Source organism: Balaenoptera physalus (genome assembly GCF_965194825.1).
Source record: "Balaenoptera physalus genome assembly, chromosome: 1".
In the NCBI taxonomy this organism is placed as follows: Eukaryota; Metazoa; Chordata; class Mammalia; order Artiodactyla; family Balaenopteridae; genus Balaenoptera; species Balaenoptera physalus.
Window position 1 is genome coordinate 148,249,594 of NC_138882.1, and position 22,167 is coordinate 148,271,760.

The following is a 22,167-nucleotide window of genomic DNA, read 5'->3' on the forward strand; positions in this document are numbered from 1 at the left end:
ACGTGTGTGTCTACATGCATTTACAGGATTCTGTCCTATCTTGTAGGTGGGCTGTGATCGGAAGGTAATTAAACCACAGTGAATGAGAGCTGCATTTCACAGCACCCACACCTGACCCAGAGTGGGCTGCCATGTGGCTGGGTCACTGTGTGATGAGTACTGTCTCTCTCTGTTTCCTCATCTGTAAAGGGCCAGCTGGTCATGTTGATTTGTTTCACTGCAATCAATACTCAGTGAGAGGCTGTTCTGGGGAAAGCTCTGACATAAGGGCTGAGGAGATGAAAAAGATGAATCAGAGCAACCTCAGCCCTCAAAGAGTTCATACTCAAGTTAGGGGACAAGGCCCAAAGCAAAGTGTCAGGGAACTGACAATACCATGTGTCACTATGAGTGTGGCCCTGTGCTGGGTGCTGGAGAAGCAGAAGATGACGAGGACCCCTTAGCCTGGGGAACAGATGTCTCTGCCCTGTTGGATAAGTCCTGGGAGAGTAGGACACACAGGGATGCTGGGAACAGTAGGAGGGGACTAAGCCAGCCTAGACAGTGTTGAGAGGAGGGGAGGGGGTGTCAAAAAGACCAGCTAGAGGAGGTGATGCCTAGGTGTCTTAGCTGGGCTGTCATAGCAAAGTACTATATCCAATACAATACCCAAGTCTGGATGACTCAAAGAATAGACATTTATGTTCTCTCAGTTCTGGAGGCTAGAAGTCTAAGAGAAAGGTGCCATCAGGGTTGGTTTCTGGTGAGGCCTCTCTTCCTGGGTTGCAGATGGCCACCTTCTCGCCATAGCCTCACATGGCCCCTTCTCCATGCACATGGTGAGAGATGAGAGAGAGCTCTCTGGTGTCTCTTCCTCTTCTTATAAGGACACCAGTCCTATTGGAGTAGGGCCCCACCCTTATGAGCTCATTTGACATTAATTACCTTTGTAAAGGCCCTATCTCTAAATACAATCATATTGGGGGTTAGGGCTTCAACATACAAGTTTTAGGGGGATACAATTCAGGGCACAACACTAGGTAAAAAGTTAACCAGTTAGGAATACAGGGAAGGACATTCCAGAAAGAAGGAACTAACTTTATGAAGTCAGAAGAAAAGAGTATGATGTGTGCAAGGGACTAAACATGAACATATGGTGCACAATGAAGTAAAGTTAGAATCGAGGCTGATTGGATCTCAACAGATAAAGAAACTGGCCTGAGAGGTATAAGCCAGCAATGGCAAAGTGGAGATTCAAGCCCCACCCCATCTCACCCTAAAGCCTTGGTTATATCAGCAACCACAGTGCAAAGCAGAGTAAGAACAGGGCTACTGGAAAGTGCACTTGGGCCAGAGAAGTGCTGTCTTTTGGGGATATTGGAAGCCTTCATGGAAGGTGTAGCTTCTTTAAAAGGGTCTTGGAAATGGAATTGGGGCAAGAGGAATGAGCAGTAGAACAGGAAAGGGTGAAAGGAGGACCCTTGGGCAGAGACATAAAGGGGAAAACATGAGCTATGTCCTGTAATATTCATATGTTGAAACTCTAACCCCTCATGTGGTGGTATTTGGAGGGAGACCTTTGGGAGGCGCTTAGGTCATGAGAGTGGAGCCCTCAGGAATGGCATCAGTGCTCTTATCAAGGAGACCCCACAGAGCTCCCTAGCCCCTTCCACCATGTGAGGACACAACAAGAAGTCTGCGGCCTGAAAGAACACCCTCATCTGACCAGGCTAACACCCTGATCTCAGACTACCAGCCTCAGAACTGTGAGAAATACATTTGTGTTGTTGATAAGCCCCCCAGGGTGCGGTATTTTGTTAGAGCAGCCCAGATGGACTAAGACACTTAGAGGGTTGGTGAGGACGGCCTCGCAGGATACACTCCAGAGAGATTCCCTGCAAAGACCCTCTTCTTTCCCTGAAACTAATACTCGTGATTGGAGAGAAATCATGCCCTGCCCCCCACAGCCAGCCAGCAGCGACTCACCCCGAGGTCACCCTCTCTGATCCTGGAATCGGGTCATACTGGCTGCAGTCATCTTCCAGGACCCTGACGTCTTCACAGTTGTCCTCATCAGAGCCATCCAGGCAGTCCTTGTCTCCATTACACACCAGGTGGCGTTTCAGGCAGCGACCTGAGGAGAGGCCGTGGATGCTTCTAGAGTGTCCGGGACTCCTCCCCCTTCCTCATGACCTGCATTCATAGTCACCAAGTCCGTTCCACCTCTGAAATAGCCCTTCGATCTTCCCAGTCCTGTTCCATCCTCCTTCCATCCTCCTTCCATCCTCCTGCCTCTGCCCTCCCTCCAGCCTCCATGTCTCTCACCTGTAGCCCCCCAGCTCAGACCCTGCCCCAGGCTTGCTCTTTCTAATTCAGTCTCCACATTGCAGCCCCAGGGATCTTTCTAAAATTCCACTCTGGCCATGTCATCCCTTGCTCTGCATCCTTGAGGACTTCCCCATTCCTCTGCTTCCAAATGTCACTGTCTGGCCCCCGGTAACCTACCTGGCCCATCCCCTGCCTCTCTTCCCAAAGCACTTATTCTGGGCTGATTGTGAGTCCCTAAATCTCTGCGTTTTTGCACATTCTGTCTCCTAGCAAACTCTTTTTCATTTGCTGAGTCTCAGCTCAAGTACCATTTTGAATCCTGCCCTGACTGCCCAAAGCAGATTTAGGCACCCCCTGCCAGAGTCCGTACATTGGACCCTGTACATACACCCATTACACTGGCTATCACAGGACGTTGTCATTGATTCCTTATAGGTCTGTCTCCCAAAGACACTAGGAGTACTCTGAGATCAGGCACAAGAACTTTTCACCTCTGCATCACCAGCAGGTAGCACACTGTCTGGCCTTCATATGCACCCAATCAGCATTTACTCAATGAATGGATGGATGAGTGAATTGTACCTTTTCCAAATCAACGGGTGTTCCAATAAAGTTGCCTCAAATTTACTAGGGCTGCTGACTTGGCTTAAAATTCAGCTTCCTGGGTCCCATCCCAAACCCCAGAACAGCAACTTCTAGGGGAAGGGCTCAGGAGCCTGCATTCTAACAAGCTCCCGGAGAACTGTTTTGTGTATTAAGTTTGACAGGCACAGCTGTTATCCTTCTGAGATGCTACTCACCTGTCTCCTTACACTGGAAATCCTGTCCACACTGTGCTTGCTTCACACAAACTGTGGGACTGTGACAGCTGGCTTGGTCCCAGACAGTCCCACTGCAGATGGTTCCCCCGAACTTGTTTGGCTGCAGGAGGCTCCGGTATCTGTACTAAATCAGATTTGGAACCAGACGCATTCATTGTCTATCAATCAACTGAAATTGGTGCAGGCAGGTCTCAGCTTAACATAAGGAATGACTGTCTAATGATTGAGAGCTGCCTGCAAAGCTGTCTTTTGAGGGGATGAGTGATCATAAATGGCGGTGTTCAACCAGAGGTGGCACTGTCACCAGCTGGAATATTGAGTAGGGCCTCCAAGCATCAAATGAGAGGTTTGGACTAGTTATTTCTAGGGTCTTCCTACTTGCTGGGAAGGACCTCTGTCTCCCCCTTCTGAAGCCAGTTTGTACCTATTCATCTTTCAAGACTCACGGTTTACCTCCTCGGGAACAAACTTCCCAAACTAAGTAATATATTCTCAGTTCCCTATGTACCCTCTCTCCTAGCACTTGTCATATAAGGTTGTGATTGATTGTCCACTTCTTTGTTTACCTTTCTCACTAGTTTAGGAACAATTTGCACATAGGGTTAGGGTCAGCAAAGGGAGGGCCACGTCTTATTTGGCTTCATATACTTGGCACTTGATCTATGGTCAGTTACATGGTAGTCACCTTTAAAAAGATGTTTATCACTTTTCCTTTGAAGAATTTCTTCTGGTCATGGCATTTCCTCTTTTCTTGTGGCATGTCTCATATGGTTCAGGTTGGGGTGACGTCACCCCCTCAGTCACAGGACGTGTGGATGTGAAGGAGGCAGGGCAACCAGAGTACCAATCATCTGCCAAGTTGCAATGATTGGTTCATGACTCAACCTTATGGCAATCAAAGTCCTCTCTGGGAAGTTTCTTTCAGAACTATTGGAAAAGATAGTTTCTTTTTAGCTGAAGTTGCTGGGAATTGTGGGTATCTAGTGGCCATCTTGCCTACTATAGAAAGAGCCCATCCAACAATTAGAGAGACAAAAAGAGCTCTGAAGACATCATCTGAGGCCCTGTGTCCAGCTCTGACTGCAGATGAATAAATACTTATTGAAGGAAGGAGAGAAAATAAAAATAGATACCAGTCTTGGGTTCAATGTTTTTATGACACTGTCTTCTCTAGGGTGTACAGTGTTAGATACTAGTCGTATCAGGAAGAAGCTGAACAGTAAGATATTCCAAGAAATTGAAGTTCCATCCCTGTCTTTAAGAAGCTTAGAGATGGTTGAGGAGATAAAAAATATAACAAAACATGCTGTATGAAGAGCTTCACACAGAGTGTCAATCAGCACCATATTTTCTGCCGTCTCTTAGCCCACAGGCCCTAGCTTCAAAACTGTGAATAAGTAAATAGGAAGGCAATGATTTGAGAAGTAAGAGAATTGAGTTCCTGACCTGAATCTATTTATTACTTGCTGTGTAAAGTTATCAGTGCCTGACACTTTCTGCCTCAGTTTCCAAATCTATAAAATGAGGTGGTTGACTTAGTTGAACTCACTAATCACAATTACTAATGATTCCTTCACCTGTGTCCTATCATTGAAAGAGCACAGGCATGAGATTAGACCGATTTAGGTCCAAATCCTGGATTCACTTACCTACTGCCCATGAGCAAGTCACTTATCTTTTCTGAGCGAACATTGTCTAGTATGTAAAATGGGTGTGATGGCACCTTACCTCGAAAGGGTTTCGTGAGAACTAAGCGAGAGAAGGTCTGAGGACACACCTAGCCCTGTGCCTGGCATATCATTGGTGCTCAATAAATGGAAGTGGTTTCCACATCATTATCATTATCAATTCAGCCTTTTCCAGATGCTTCCAGGGGTGAGTATGAAGCAGTGAGGCTTCCCCTCCCTTTCCTCTTGCCCACTTCTGCCTACTTAACTGCTCCTTAACAAAGAGGCAGAGGTAGCAAAAAGAAGTGAGGATCCGACCTGCTCATTTGCTTTCCCTGACTTTCAGTTAATAACAGCAATAAAAGATTTGTAAACTAGGTGAGAAGAGATTATAATTAGCGGTCAATGTGGGAATAGGAGGATATCTTCATTTTCTACCCACGCTCTTGCCCCACAATGCAGTAAATAAAAGAGAGCTCATCATACAAATGTATAACCAATTCTCTTTCTCAACCTTGAAAACATTCCTCAGTTATAAGACCTGAAGTTACCATCATGGTGATGATGGTGATGGTAGCTACCAGTTATTGAGTGCTTACTATTGCCCAAACCCTTTACATTCTTTATGTCAGTTAATCCTCACAAGGCTAGGGGGTTAAGTACTATTAATGATCTCATTTTAAGCTGGGTTAGAATTTCAGTTCTGCCACTTACGGTGTATGTGTCACTGGGTGAATTACTTAGCGTCTCTGACCCTCGGTTTCCTCATCTGTCAGATGAGAGAGATAAGAGTGTTCTGAACATTAGTGATAACACAGGTAAAGACATCAGCATTCTGCCTGGTTCTGGTATGCGCTTAGTAATAATAGTTATCAACGTCGGCTTCATCCTCGTAGCCAGCTGTTGGGCTACTCTGGAAGGATTATGACTGAGTGGGAATTGGATTAGGTGACCTCTAATATCACTTACTACTCTCCATATAGCTCCGGGAGAGGCGGGAGAGGCATATAGCTCAGGTTCACGGGCATTTTGGAATCAGACTGACCAAGTTTTAAATCGAGGCTCTGCCGCATTCTTACTGGGCAAACTAAGCAAAGGGATTGAGTGGTGTCTGTCACCTACTGTTGGCTGTGAAAATCAAATAAGAAGATGATTTATTTAAAGCATTAGCACACAGTCCTTGGTATACAGAAATTATTTAATAATGGCGACTATATATTGTCATTATCGTCCTTCCTGTGGTTTCTGTACTTGGAATGATGGTGCAGACATGAGGTTCATTCCCACCCGCTCCTTATTTTCTAGGTTGTTATCAAATAATGAAGACATTGTGTTGCAGAAAGGTTGGTAAGGATACTTCCCTAGGGCCTTCTCCGTGCCATTGCCCGTGGTTGGTATCATTAAGACATAATTTTCTTTTCTAGCTAGTAGAAAATGTTTCTTTCCAGAAATGCACGTCCTTGATTGGGTGATTTTGAGAGGAAGAAAAATATTAATAGAAAGAAACTCAGATGGTCTTTCAGTTAAAAAATTAACAGAATTTAATTATTTTAAGGATTACTTTAAAGACACATGTCTTTTTGAGTCCCTAAGAAAGTAATAAATGTTGATTTAAACTGTAAGTCATTCACCTGTGCTATCTGCCATCTAAACTGCAGCACAAGAGAAAAATATAGCTTTAGGATGCTGTTTAAATGTATAATAGGTTGACTAAAGGCCATGCAAAGAAATTAAGTCCTAATCCTTGAAAGTTGTAAATGTTATCTTATTCGGAAAAAGGATCTTTGCAGACACCATTAATTTGGAGAAATTACTCTGGATTATCCAGAAGGACCCTAAATGCCATCACAGTGTCCTTACAAGAGGAAAGCAGAGGGAGATTTCACATAGACACATAAAGGAGACACACAGAAGGGAAGGGGTGATGCAGACAGGAGCAGAGATTGGAGCAAGGCAGCCACCAAAAGCTGGAAGGAGCAAAGAACGGCTTCTCCCCTAGAGCTTCCAGAGAGAGCCTGGCCCTGCTGACGCCTTGATTGCAGACTTCTGGTCTCCAGAACTGAGAGAATACATTTCTGTTGTTCTGAGCCAACCAGTTTTTGGCATTTGTTACAGCAGGCTCAGAAAACTAATCCAGGATGTCAAAGCAGAATGAGAATTGGGGGCCAGATATTTTTAAACTGGGACATCTAAGATTCTTTGGCATATCCTAGAGATGGGAGAGGCAAAATCATAAATTTTAGCCTTCAAAGTTGAATAAACTAGCTCCAAATGGTATTTCTGCCAGTGTCATCAAAACTTCACAGGGCACTTTTGCATCTAACTGAGGAGGGGGTCTGGAGGCAGGAGGACTGTCAGTAAGCTCTGCAAGAGTATCACTCAGGTGAGGGAAGAGCAGGGCTTGATTCAAGGCAGTGGGAGTGGGGCTGGAGAGGAGGGCACAGATAGGAAGTATAGGAACAGCTCACATTTATTGAACACTTACTTTGTGCCAGATGCCATGAAAAGCACTTTGCATGCATTACTCATTTAACGCTCTCAATAACTCTATGGTGTAAGTACTGTCTCTACTTCCATTTATAGATTAGGAATCAGAGGCACAGAGAAGGTAAAAATTATGTCCAAAGTAACACAGCAAATAAGGTGCAAGCCAGAATCTAAGCTGCAGAGTCGAAGCTAAAAAACAGGCTTGACAGCACTAGGCTAATAGACAAGGTTCGGGCAGTGGTGTACCATGTCTGGGCTGCACCCACCCTGGGTGCATCCAGTGAAGGCATGTGTCGTCTGCAGAGATTTTAAAATACTAGGAAAACAGAATAGAAGTTAGTCTTCTTTCTATTATCACCATGAGCCAGTGATTCTGAACAAAGACAGAATTGTAATACTCCTTCCTGACAGAGCCAAGTGCTCTCAACGTCCCCCTTATGCCACTGAGTTTAGCGATCATCTTGGACCAGTTAAAACCACTTAGATGGGCAAGATAGATACACATCTGTTCATTGGGCATGTCAGCCTTTTCAGTGCATGAAAGTGAAATCCTCAGGAACACCCTGTGTGACATGCTTTGGTTTATCTCAGTTCCTCATAGGTCATGGACAGCTTGGCATTTTGTTCCTAAGCCGTTGGTCTCTCCAGATGACCCTCATTAGAAGGTAACACATCTTTTGCAGCCTCATCCAAACGCCTTACAAACAAAATCAGAAGAGGCAGAAATAAGTTCCACCAGCCATGTGCGTGTGGCTTCTGAATACCCTTTTCTCCCCAGACCTCTAGATTTATAGACGAGACTGCTTATCTCCATTTGAATGCCTAGTACACAATTTAAATGTTTAATGCTCCAAAATTGGTCATAAATGTCTCACCTTTTTCTCCTGGCATGGAAAGCAATCTGTCCACTCTCCCCAGTTGCCCAGCTGGCAGGAAACAGCTGTGGGAGTAGAACTCTGAACAGCCCGACTGACTCTCCTAAAAAGAGAAGAGACCCCTTGCTTCAATTTTTAAATTTTTTATCATGATCATTTTAATTTTTGTAATTATAAATTCAAAAAGGTCTTTTAACATGACAGTATCTTAATAATATGAAAACAGGTGCTGAATTTTTCTCCAGCTTTATTGAGGCAAAATTGACAACAATCGTATGGTATATTTAGGATGACCAATGTGATGGTTTGACATACATATACATTGTGACATGATTATCACAACCAAGGGAAACACATCCATCACCTCCCATAGTTGCCTTTTTTTTTTCTTTCTTTTCTTTTTTTTTTTTTTTGGTGTGGTAAAAATACTTCAGATCTACTCTCCTAGCAAATTCCAAGTGTACAATACAGTATTACTAACTATAGTCACTATGCTGTGCATTAGAACCCCAGAACGTTTTCAGCTTATGACAGAAAGTTTATATCCTATGACCAACCTCTCCCCATGTTCCTGACCCCCCAAGCCCCTTGTAACCACTATTCTACTCTCTGGCTTTATGAGTTAGACTTTTTTTAGATTCCACATATAAGTGAGATGATGCAGTATTGTCTTTTTCTGTCTGGCTTATTTCACTTAGCATAATGTCCTCCAGGTTCATTAATGTTGTCACAGATGGAAGGATTTTCTTCTGTTTTTATGGCTGAATAGATGGTTAATTTTTTAACTTATAAAGGTTACCCCTTGATTTGGGCATCTGGGCACCTGTAGCTGTAGAACATGAAGCAATATCACAATGTATATTCCCTTAGCCTTAAAGTTATCTGGGAGTGGGAGTGGGGATGGAGCAGGGAAAGGAGAGGAATGTTCATAAATACAGTTATTCTTACTTGGAACACTGGGCTGTAAGGGTACTTCTAATACTAGAATGATTCTATCTTCCTTCTTAAAAATTGCATGTGCTGTTTTTAAAACACAAGTTATATGGCCTAATGCTCTTTTCTTCCCCAATACTTTATTGTGGTAAAATACATGTAACATAAAATTTACATTCTACCATAACCATTTTGAAGCTTACAGTTCAGTGGCATTAAGTACATTCATATTGTTGTGCAACCATCACCAGTTTCCATCTCCAGAACTCTTTTCCTTTCCCTGCATCAATTTTGAGATGTAAAATTTAAGCAACAACAACAAAAGAGTTGTGCACGTTTTCCCTCCGATCATTTCCAGTTTTAAGAAATGAAGAATAAAAATTTATTGTGCCTCTACTGTATGCAGGGATGGTGCTGTAGTACTTCAGAATTCATGCTAATTATGCTGTGAACTGCTCCACGTGATGAATGATGCCCGCTGTGCTGAAACCCCAAACAGGAAGCTCTAGGATCATCAGGAAAGTGATGTTCACCTTTATCACTGGTTCTCAGACTTTGCTCCCAGGAACATTTTATACTCTAACATACTATGGAGGACTCTGAAGAGCTTTTGTTTAACGGGACTGGGTCGATCGATAGTCACAGAATCCAAACATCAAAACTGAGAAATTTCGAAATACTTATTTATCCATTTAACATTACAATAAAACCGTTACATGTTACCATATATGTTTATTTAAAAATCCATTTCCAAGAAACATAATTATTGAAAAGATTGTTACTGTTTTATGTTTTTGCAAATCTCTTTTGTTGTCTGGTTTAGTAGAAAGCAGCTAGATTCTCATTTCTGCTTCTTCATTCAATATGTTGCTTTATGTTGCTTTGGTTGAAATCTATGAAGAAACTCCAGCCTCATACAGTTATGTAGTTGAAAAAAATTATGTAGTTGAGGAGTGCTTTAATAGTCTTCTCAGATAATTGTGGATGTTCTTTGATGCTACACCAAATCTTGAAAAGCAGTCATTTCTTAAATGTTAGTTGCACTTGGAACCTGAAAACCTATCAATGAATTTTTTGTACTCTGTTACATTAAAACCCATTGATCTATGTATCCTTTAACTGTATCTGGTACCCATACATGATTTTTATAACATCAGACATTGGAAATTTAGAAAACAATGGTACTCTGAGTGTACATATCTTAAAAATAGTCACACATTTCACTGTAACATATTAATAAGTCAAATTTATTAATATTAACAGTGATCTCAAGCTCATGGTAGTGAATATGTTTTCCAAGATTTTAATTTTTGTTTGAAAGCCCAAATTTTGTCATTGGTAACAAATAATGCCGTTTGTTTTCCTGGAAGTAATAGGTCCTCTGCTCATTTTTGAGACGATGTCTGCCAAGTATCTTAGCCTGAATAACCATAGTTTGTTTGACAGTTATTCTGTCAAGTAAAAACAGTGTTCCAGGAAAAAGGCATCAACACTGACTTACAACTCAAACAATTGTTTTTTCTCAAGAAAAAACATGTACTGTACCCTCATACTTAGGTACAGTACAAGTTCTTTATGCATCTTTTCCATTTTGCCACAAATAATATTTAAGTAACATGTATTCAAAGATTGGGTTTTAATAAAATTAACAATTTTAACTATTTTTTTAGGACTTTTCTAAGTGAAACAATTTCTTTCCTGTGAGTTTGATGTCAATGCCTTGATTTGCATCAAGGCCACAGTAGTTTTAGCCACCATTACTTTTTTTTTTTCTTTTTAATTATTGAATTTTATTTAATTAATTTTTTTATACAGCAGGTTCTTATTAGTCACCCATTTTATACACATCAGTGTATACACGTCAATCCCAATCTCCCAATTCATCACACGTCCACCCCCCACCCCCTGCCACTTTCCCCCCATGGTGTCCATACGATTGTTCTCTACATCTGTGTCTCTATTTCTGCCCTGCAAACCGGTTCATCTGTGCCATTTTCTAGGTTCCACATATATGCATTAATAGATGATATTTGTTTTCTCTTTCTGACTTACTTCACTCTGTATGACAGTCTCTAGATCCATCCACGTCTCAACAAATGACCCAATTTCGTTCCTTTTTATGGCTGAGTAATATTCCATTGTATACATGTACCACATCTTCTTTAGCCATTCGTCTGTCGATGGGCATTTAGGTTGCTTCCATGACGTGGCTATTGTAAATAGTGCTGCAATGAACATTGGGGTGCATGTTTCTTTTTGAATTATGGTTTTCTCTGGGTATATGCCCAGTAGTGGGATTGCTGGGTCATATGGTAATTCTATTTTTAGTTTTTTAAGGAACCCTCCATACTGTTCTCCACAGTGGCTGTATCAGTTTACATTCCCACCAACAGTGCAAGAGGGTTCCCTTTTCTGCACACCCTCTCCAGCATTTGTTGTTTGTAGATTTTCTGATGATGCCCATTTTCACTGGTGTGAGGTGATACCTCATTGTAGTTTTGATTTGCATTTCTCTAATAATTAGTGATGTTGAGCAGCTTTTCATGTGCTTCTTGGCCATCTGTATGTCTTCTTTGAAGAAATGTCTATTTAGGTCTCTGCCCATTTTTGGATTGGGTTGTTTGTTTTATTAATATTGAGCTGCGTGAGCTGTTTATATATTTTGGAGATTAACCCTTTGTCCGTTGATTCGTTTGCAAATATTTTCTCCCATTCTGAGGGTTGTCTTTTCGTCTTGTTTATGGTTTCCTTTGCTGTGCAAAAGCTTTGAAGTTTCATTAGGTCCCGTTTGTTTATTTTTGTTTTTATTTCCATTAGGAGGTGGATCAAAAAAGATCTTGCTGTGATTTATGTCAAAGAGTGTTCTTCCTATGTTTTCCTATAAGAGTTTTATAGTGTCCGGTCTTACATTTAGGTCTCGAATCCATTTTGAGTTTATTTTTGTGTATGGTGTTAGGGAGTGTTCTAATTTCATTCTTTTACATGTAGCTGTCCAGTTTTCCCAGCACCACTTATTGAAGAGACTGTCTTTTCTCCATTGTATATCTTTGCCTCCTTTGTCATAGATTAGTTGACCATAGGTGCGTGGGTTTATCTCTGGGCTTTCTATCTTGTTCCATTGCTCTATGTTTCTGTTTTTGTGGCAGTACCATATTGTCTTGATTACTGTAGCTTTGTAGTATAGTCTGAAGTCAGGGAGTCTGATTCCTCCAGCTCCATTTTTTTCCCTCAAGACTGCTTTAGCTATTCGGGGTTTTTTGTGTCTCCATACAAGTTTTAATATGTTTTGTTCTAGTTCTGTAAAAAATGCCATTGGTAATTTGATAGGGATTGCATTGAATCTGTAGATTGCTTTGGGTAGTATAGTCATTTTCACAATATTTATTCTTCCAATCCAAGAACACAGTATAGCTCTCCATCTGTTGGTATCATCTTTAATTTCTTTCATCAGTGTCTTATAATTTTCTGCATACAGGTCTTTTGTCTCCCTAGGTAGGTTTATTCCTAGGTATTTTATTCTTTTTGTTGCAATGGTAAATGGGAGTGTTTCCTTAATTTCTCTTTCAGATTTTTCATCATTAGTGTATAGGAATGCAAGAGATGTCTGTGCCTTAATTTTGTATCCTGCAAATTTACTAGATTCATTGATTAGCTCTAGTAGTTTTCTGGTGGCATCTTTAGGATTCTCTATGTATAGTATCATGTCATCTGCAAACGGTGACAGTTTTACTTCTTCTTTTCCAATTTGTATTCCTTTTATTTGTTTTTCTTCTCTGATTGCCATGGCTAGGACTTCCAAAACTATGTTTAGTAATAGTGGTGAGAGTGGACATCCTTGTCTTGTTCCTGATCTTAGAGGAAATGCTTTCAGTTTTTCACCATTGAGAATGATGTTTGCTGTGGGTTTGTCATATATGGCCTTTATTATGTTGAGGTAGGTTCCCTCTGTGCCCACTTTCTGGAGAGTTTTTATCATAAATGGGTGTTGAATTTTGTCAAAAGATTTTTCTGCATCTATTGAGATGATCATATGGTTTTTATTCTTCAATTTGTTAATATGGTGTATCACATTGATTGATTTGTGTATATTGAAGAATCCTTGCATCCCTGGGATAAATCCCACTTGATCGTGGTGTATGATCCTTTTAATGTGTTGTTGGATTCTGTTTGCTAGTATTTTGTTGAGGATTTTTGCATCTATATTCATCAGTGATATTGGTCTGTAATTTTCTTTTTTTGTAGTATCTTTGTCTGGTTTTGGTATCAGGGTGATGGTGGCCTCATAGAATGAGTTTGGGAGTGTTCCTTCCTCTGCAATTTTTTGGAAGAGTTTGAGAAGGATTGGTGTTAGCTCTTCTCTAAATGTTTGATAGAATTCCCCTGTGAAGCCATCTGGTCCTGGACTTTGGTTTGTTGGAAGGTTTTTAATCACAGTTTCAATTTCATTACTTGTGATTGGTCTGTTCATATTTTCTATTTCTTCCTGGTTCAGTCTTGGAAGGTTATACCTTTCTAAGAATTTGTCCATTTCTTCCAGGTTGTCCATTTTATTGGCATAGAGTTGCTTGTAGTAGTCTCTTAGGATGCTTTGTATTTCTGTGGTGTCTATTGTAACTTCTCCTTTTTCATTTCTAATTTTATTGATTTGAGTCCTCTCCCTCTTTTTCTTGATGAGTCTGGCTAATGGTTTATCAATTTTGTTTATCTTCTCAAAGAACCAGCTTTTAGTTTTATTGATCTTTGCTATTGTTTTCTTTGTTTCTATTTCATTTATTTCTGCTCTGATCTTTATGATTTCTTTCCTTCTGGTAACTTTGGGTTTTGTTTGTTCTTCTTTCTCTAGTTCCTTTAGGTGTAAGGTTAGATTGTTTATTTGAGATTTTTCTTGTTTCTTTAGGTAGGCTTGTATAGCTATAAACTTCCCTCTTAGAACTGCTTTTGCTGCATCCCATAGGTTTTGGAGTGTCGTGTTTTCATTGTCATTTGCCTCTAGGTATTTTTTGATTTCCTCTTTGGTTTCTTCAGTGATCTCTTGGTTATTTAGTAATGTATTGTTTAGCCTCCATGTGTTTGTGGTTTTTACATTTTTTTCCCTGTAATTCGTTTCTAATCTCATAGTGTTGTGGTCAGAAAAGATGCTTGATATGATTTCAATTTTCTTAAATTACTGAGGCTTGATTTGTGACCCAAGATGTGATCTCTTCTGGAGAATGTTCCGTGCACACTTGAGAAGAAAGTATAATCTGCTGTTTTTGGATGGAATGTCCTATAAATATCAATTAAATCTATCTGGTCTATTGTGTCATTTAAAGCTTCTGTTTCCTTATTTATTTTCATTTTGGATGATCTGTCCATTGGTGTAAGTGAGGTGTTAAAGTCCCCGACTATTATTGTGTTACTGTCGATTTCCTCTTTTATAGCTGTTAGCAGTTGCCTTATGTATTGAGGTGCTCCTATGTTGGATGCACATATATTTATAATTGTTATATCTTCTTCTTGGATTGATCCCTTGATCATTATGTAGTGTTCTTCCTTGTCTCTTGTAACATTCTTTATTTTAAAGTCTAATTTATCTGATATGAGTATTGCTACTGCAGCTTTCTTTTGATTTCCATTTGCATGGAATATCTTTTTCCATCCCCTCACTTTCAGTCTGTATGTGTCCCTAGGTCTGAAGTGGGTCTCTTGTAGACAGCATATATATGGGCCTTGTTTTTGTATCCATTCAGCAAGCCTGTGTCTTTTGGTTGGAGCATTTAATCCATTCACGTTGAAGGTAATTTTCGATATATGTTCCTATGACCATTTTCTTATTTGTTCTGGGGTTTTTTTTGGTAGGTCCTTTTTTTCTCTTGTGTTTCCTACGTAGAAAAGTTCCTTTAGCATTTGTTGTAGAGCTGGTTTGGTGGTGCTGAATTCTCTTAGCTTCTGCTTGTCTGTAAAGCTTTTGATTTCTCCATCAAATCTGAATGAGATCCCTGCCGGGTAGAGTAATCTTGGTTGTAGGTTCTTCCCTTTCATCACTTTAAGTATATCATGCCACTCCCTTCTGACTTGTAGAGTTTCTGCTGAGAAATCAGCTCTTAACCTTATGCGAGCTCCCTTGTATGTTATTTGTCATTTTTCCCTTGCTGCTTTCAATAATTTTTCTTTGTCTTTAAGTTTTGCCAATTTGATTACTATGTGTCTCGGCGTGTTTCTCCTTGGGTTTATCCTGTATGGGACTCACTGCGCTTCCTGGACTTGAGTGGCTATTTCCTTTCCCATGTTAGGGAAGTTTTCGACTATAATCTCTTCAAATATTTTCTCAGGTCCTTTCTCTCTCTCTTCTCCTTCTGGGACCCCTATAATGCGAATGTTGTTGTGTTTAATGTTGTCCCAGAGGTCTCTTAGGCTATCTTCATTTCTTTTCATTCTTTTTTCTTTATTCTGTTCTGCAGCAGTGAATTCCACCATTCTGTCTTCCAGGTCACTCATCCGTTCTTCTGCCTCAGTTATTCTGCTATTGATTCCTTCTAGTGTAGTTTTCATTTCAGTTAGTGTATTGTTCATCTCTGTTTGTTTGTTCTTTAATTCTTCTAGGTCTTTGTTACACATTTCTTGCATCTTCTCGATCTTTGCCTCCATTCTTTTTCCGAGATCCTGGATCATCTTCACTATCATTATTCTGAATTCTTTTTCTGGAAGGTTGCCTATCTCTACTTCATTTAGTTGTTTTTCTGGGGTTTTATCTTGTTCCTTCCTCTGGTACATAGCCCTCTGCCTTTTCATCTTGTCTATCTTTCTGTGAATGTGGTTTTTGTTCCACAGGCTGCAGGATTGTAGTTCTTCTTGCTTCTGCTGTCTGCCCTCTGGTGGATGAGGCTATCTAAGAGTCTTGTGCAAGTTTCCTGATGGGAGGGACTGGTCCACCATTACTTTTACACTGTTAGTGCAAACATAAACACAGTGAAAAGAGCGAATAATGTCTTAGTATTATTGTAAAATTGTTTTGAACACCCAGGCATCACCCTGAAAAGATCTTGGGGACTCCCTGGAGTCTGTTGACCACACTCCGAGAAACTCTGATCTATAAAATGATGCTACTATAGAGCACCAGCCCTATTATCCCTTCAAAAAAACTTCAGTGCTCAGCTCACCATCTTCCTCTCTACTCCAGTTCCTCTCATCATCCTGGGAGACCTCAGCATCCCTATAAATGAACCATCCAATGCTCTGCACTCTCAGTTGCTCCTTTTCTTCCTCTCCAATGACCCTTTTCTTCATTCTATTATCTTCCATGTTTTCATCTTGCACTTTCTTACTCTCTGAAACAGCTTCTCCTCCAAATCACTAATTCATGAGTCACCTGTAAATAGTTATTTGGGGCTCCACAGCCTCATCTCCTTCTGTATCTATATGCTCAAGGATTCCTGTGCACTTTTCTTGGACCTCATTGTGGCCTCCATTGACACCTGAGCTTTCTCTCTAGCAATAAGACCTCTCCTATCTTCATTTTCCTTTATAATCAGTTTTGATTTCGTGATCCATCATTTAAAATTTTAATTATGTCCTGAATTCCTGGACCCCACTGTTCCCTTGATCACACCGACCTGTAAAACCCAGTCGTGAAAGAATCCAACTATCTTTCTCCTGGGTGACTCCTAGGTATCTTTCAGTCTCATCATAGACATTGGTTCCTTAGGAAAACATTTCCCAACACCCAGACTGATAGATATCTCCCTTCATATGATTTGTCAATCTCTGCACATCTTCTTCTCAACACTTAATTATCATACTTACAATGTTTGTATAATTTCTGCCTTCTCCACCAGATCATAAGCTCTATGAAGGCAGGTACCTGTCTGTTCATATGTTTGCTACTGAACCCTGGCACTTATCATTTGCCAGACCCAAGGAAGGTGCTCAGTAAATATTTAGGAGAGGAAAGAACATAAGAAAGGGAGAAAAGGAGGGAGAAAGTGAGGGAGGGAGAGGGGGTAAGGAAGGAAGGGAGGAAGGAAGGAACAAAGGAAGGAAGGAAGGATAAAAAGGGGATAGAAAGAATGAAGCCAATGTATGGGAAATAGAATGACATTGTTTAGAAATTTATTTGAACCTAATTTCCAGTTAGAATCTAATTAAATGATCCTGGTGTCTAGACATTGAAATGGCTCAAGGTTTGGTCCATATGTCATTTTTCTGATAGATTGTCCTAATAATAAAAGTGTGATGCATAGAAACACAGAGAAAAAACAAGAGTTCTGATCACTAAAACGTGGGAGAGAAGTTACAGGGAGGAGGTTTGGGAGCAGAAAATGACTCCAGTATTAGTTCTGCATCTCACTGTAGAATTGTCAAGATAATGTCATTGTAAGCCCACAGAGACTGCATTATGATGTCAAAATGGAAGGAAACAGTGTTAATAGATGGAAGCAGAAGCTTAGAGCAGCGCTGTGTTGCTGTAGTTTTAAAAGCTTTGTGACGTGATGTCTAGACAGAGGAACACACAGTCATGCTATCACTGAAGCAAGGCTACAGAAGGTACACAAGGACCATTCATTAAGTCATTACAGGGCTCCAACCTTTTAGCCAATATCAGTATGACGGGCATCTTCTCTTATCATTCCAATGAATTTTTTAAGGTAGTTTATTTTTTGTTGATTATAAAAGTCATACGTTCTCCTAAAGAGAACATAGAAAAGATTATAAAAGAAAAAATTGCCCCAAATTCCACCACCATTAATATTTTGTTATATTTCCTTTCATTCTTAATTTTTATAACATAGTTGAGGTCATACTATCACATTTTTATATCTTTATTTTTCCATTTAATATTATCAGAGAAATGTAAACTTTTTATGATGACTGCACATTGTTCCATTCCACTAACATTAAACAATTAGAGTACTGAGCACCCAGCTTTTCTGTATTCTGAGTTACTTACTGAAGATGCTTCCTGTAGAATAAGATGGCTGGGTTGAAGGATACAAATGGTTTCAAAGCTTATGACACATACAGCCAAATGGCTTTCCAAAAGAACCGTATCAATTTTTCAATTACTTCAGGAACATTTAATAAATCTGTGGCCTAGTAAATCTTGGCAAATAGTTTGAAAGCATCTCCCAGCTACTGAAAATTTACTCAAGCAGGAAGAGATTTAATGTAGAGCAGTAAGATTCAGGAGTCTTTGATTCTAGTCTTTACTTGGCATCTACCTTGCTGTGCCAGTATGAGCAAGTTTCTTTAACTGTCTGGCTATTAAGTTGTTCATCTGTAGAATCACCACAAGGGAATATAGTGCTATGTGCAGGGTTCCCAAAGTATGCTATGTGGAGTACTAGTTCCTGAGATATGCACCAGAGGTGAGGAGGAAAAGTAGTAAAGTTACCTGGTCAAATACATTTGTATAAATTGTATATAACATACTGCTCTTGGAGATTTAAAATGCCCAACAACACATTAAGGCTCTGAAAAGTTCTGCATTTTAATTTACTTAACAGAGCATTTACCCAATTTTTGACTATAGGTCATTTTTTTCTTTCATGTAATATATATAAGACTATGTAACACAGTTGAAGAAGCACTGATGTAACAGAAAGGGCTTTCGAGTCTACCAAACATGCATTTAAATCCAGTTTCTGCTATTTATAGCTAAAAAACAGAGTTAATAATAACTTGTGAGACTGTTTTGAATATGGAGTGAGATTACATATGCAAAGCATGGAAAGCCCCAAGCATCAGCCTGACATACATGTCAGTTTCTTCTCTCTAAACTTCTCAACCCCAGACATGCTCATCAAACCTCTCCATCTTCATCAAAAACATATTGAATGCCTATGCTGTGGAGGGCTGGAGACTAATGAGATGCTTTCCATCTGCCTTTTTAGATAGGGTGGCATTTTGGGCAAAAGGCCTAAAATGGCCTAAAACCTAGACTTGAACAGGTAATCTGTGAGTCAAATGCTTGACCCCAGAATGTGGCCACCTCAGCAATTTAGATCACAAAGTAATTAATTAGCTACCCATCCCAGGCTAGGTCAGAAGGCCCAACCCTGATTATTTCCAGTGGGTCATCCTAATAAATAGGCTCAGCTTATATTCAAGACTGATTGTCACTAATTATATAACCTGGAGCTACTACCATTCAGTTACATGGGAATTACATCATGAAACATATTTAAAATTTGACTTTGAAAGTGCTGAGTCTCCAGTGACCTCCATGTTGCTAAATCCAGTGGAAAGTTTTCCAGCTTGGTCTTAATTGCCCTCTGTTAACCATTGTTCCTTCTTGAAATCTTTCCTCTCTTGGACTTCTTCAGTACCACACGTCCTTTCCCCCTTCCTACCTCTGTGGCCAGTTCTCTTTGTTGTGTCTGAAAACTAGAATTCCTCAGGGTGCAGTCTTGCCTTTCTTCTTTTGCTTTTCTCACTCTTAAGAAGGTGATATCCATTTCCTGGGTTTCACATACCACCTATGCTAATGCCTCCTAGATTTAGATCTTCAACCTGGACCACTGCTCAGAAATCCTGTTTTGTTTATCCAACTGCCCCATTTTATATCTCCACTAGGTGCCTGTCAGGCATGGCAAACTTAATGGCTCTGAATCAAAACTCTTAATTTTCTCCTTTTAACTGTTCCTCTCTCAATTTTATCCGCATCAGTAAGTGGAACCACCCTAACACACAGTTGCTTAAGCCAGATACCTAACAGTGGTCTTTAATTCCTTCCTTGCCCTCACCCCCATATCCAGTCCTTTGGAAACTTCTGTCAATTTTGCTTTCAAGATATATCTCAAATATCTTCCCTTCTGCCTGTCTCAACTGCCCCCGTCCTAATTTAAGGCACCGTTATCTCTCACCCAGATAATTGCTATGACCTCCTATGGTCCAAGACATTCCACTTCAATTTCCTCCAATCCCTTCTCTGCACAGACCCCAGGATGATTTTTTAAAATTAGAAATGAGACAATATCCCTCCTGTATAAGACCCTCCAGTGATTTTTGTTTGTTTGTTTGTTTTTTACTACACATAGACTAAAATCCAAATTCCTCATCATGGTACCCAAGGTCCTCTGTGATCTGGCCCCTGCCCACCTTTCTGACATCCTCTCAGGACTCAATCCCCTGGTCTCGTGCTGCTCCCATCCTGCAGGTCCTCAAATGTGATGAGCCATTTCCTGCAGGGGGATCTTAGCATGTGCTGACCTCTTCACTTGGTTTCTCCTCACCATCCTTCGTAGCTCAGCTTAAATCCACCTCTGTAGAGAACGCCCCAACCTGCCTATTTTTAGATTGCTCGATAGCCTCTATCAAAGGACCCTGTTTGCTTCCTTCATACTATTTATCACAATTTTTACTGAAATGTTAGGTTTACATGTTTATTGACTGATTCCATCACTACACTGTAAATTCCAGGAGAGTAAGGACGTTATCTATTTTGCTCATCAGGTAGCATACCTGGAATATGTATTGGATGAATGAACAAAAGGAATGAATGAATGAATGAACAAATGAAAAAAAAGTGTCTACTGTGTTCCAGGTACACATAGAATTCCACACAGAACTTCTGGTTCTAAGCATGTTCCAGGCTCTCCTGCAATATATGCATAATGCTCTTTCCTCCACACTGAATAATCACACCTCATCCATCTGGTCAGACCTTCCCAGTTCAGTTAAGTCTCATGTCCTCCAGATGGTTTGCCTTGCCCTATGCTAACACAATCCCACATATGTAGAGCCTCCCACACTTTATTCCCACCCTTAGACTCCAAGTTCTGCAAGGCAGGGGTCATGAATCTACTGATCACCATGGTCCCCTAGTGCTGAGCACAGTACCTGGCATACAGTGGGAACTCAATAAAAACTTTTGTATGAATATATTATCTCATTTGATCTTATGTTATATAATTTAAATTTTACTAGACCCCTGTGGAGTAGGAATTATTATACCTATTTTATAGATAAGTAAAACAGATTCAGAGGAAGATGAAATAATGTGGTTAAGGTTATATAGATAGTAAGAGGTAAAGCAAGAATTCAAACCAAGGCTGTTTTGACTCCCAAATCTATGCATTTTAAAAACACATTCCAAGAAATACTATGAAGGATTTCTGACAAAAGGGAAATAGAGTAATAAAAGTAATTTTCTAAAAGCTTACCATGTGCCAGTTTCTATGCTCAGTGCTTTATATTAACTCTCTTAACTCCTGACAAGCACTCTATGAAATATGTATTGTCTCTATTTTAGAGATGAGAAAGTTAAGCCTTAGAGAGTTTAAGTAACTTACCCAAGTTCCATAGCCACTAAGTGGTGAAGCCAGGATTTAAACCCAGGTTGACCTCACGTCAAAGCCCACACCCAATGCTACTTGAAGTATAGCTAAAGATTAGTTACCCTGAAAAAAAGTGTCCATAGTCGTGAGACTCACTTTGAGTCACATCCACTACTCCAATTGTTTATATTAGCTAAAATTTCATGCAGCCTGAATTCATGTTGATGTCCAGTCGTCTGGACAGCTATAGAAAATATTCGCATGGCCCTGGCCTGGGTTACTTTGGTGAACACTCTGATGCCCATGAAACAATAAAATAAAAAAGAAGATAGTGATTTAAATTTCATTAGGATCCACTGCCTATATGACCTATTTAAAGAAACAAACAGATCCTTGTGGTTATCTTCTACGTTTGAGGTCTTCACTCATATTTCTTTAATCCCCCTAAGGTATTTTGTTCATTCTCCATCAGTGGAAATGTTGGGTTGGAAATGTTATAAAAACCTTTGGGTATCCTAATTCCAAATTAAATATTTGTTTTGCTTTTTTTAAAAAAAATGTTTTATTGGAGTATAGTTGATTTACAGTGTTGTGTTAGTTTCAGGTATACAGTAAAGTGAATCAGTTATGCATATACATATATCCACTCTTTTTTAGATTCTTTTCCCATATAGGTCATCACAGAGTATTGCGTAGAGTTCCCTGTGCTATACAGTAGATCCTTATTATCTATTATATAATATATATAGTAGTGTGTATATGTCAATCCCAATCACCCAATTTACCCTCCTCCCCTTTACCCCCCGGTAACCATAAGTTTGTT

General features: G+C 40.0%; 1 protein-coding gene across 1 annotated transcript in view; it reads right to left on the minus strand.

The window, feature by feature from the left end:
• The window catches only part of C8A (complement C8 alpha chain), a 65,743-nt gene that overhangs the window by 37,952 nt on the left and 5,624 nt on the right, over positions 1 to 22,167 (minus strand). The window contains exons 2-4 of the mRNA XM_082414996.1: positions 8,158 to 8,260; positions 3,108 to 3,252; positions 1,966 to 2,113 (exon numbers count right to left, since the gene is read on the minus strand). Coding sequence (XP_082271122.1) covers positions 1,966 to 2,113; positions 3,108 to 3,252; positions 8,158 to 8,260 — 396 coding nt within the window. The remainder of the gene's footprint in view (positions 1 to 1,965; positions 2,114 to 3,107; positions 3,253 to 8,157; positions 8,261 to 22,167) is intronic.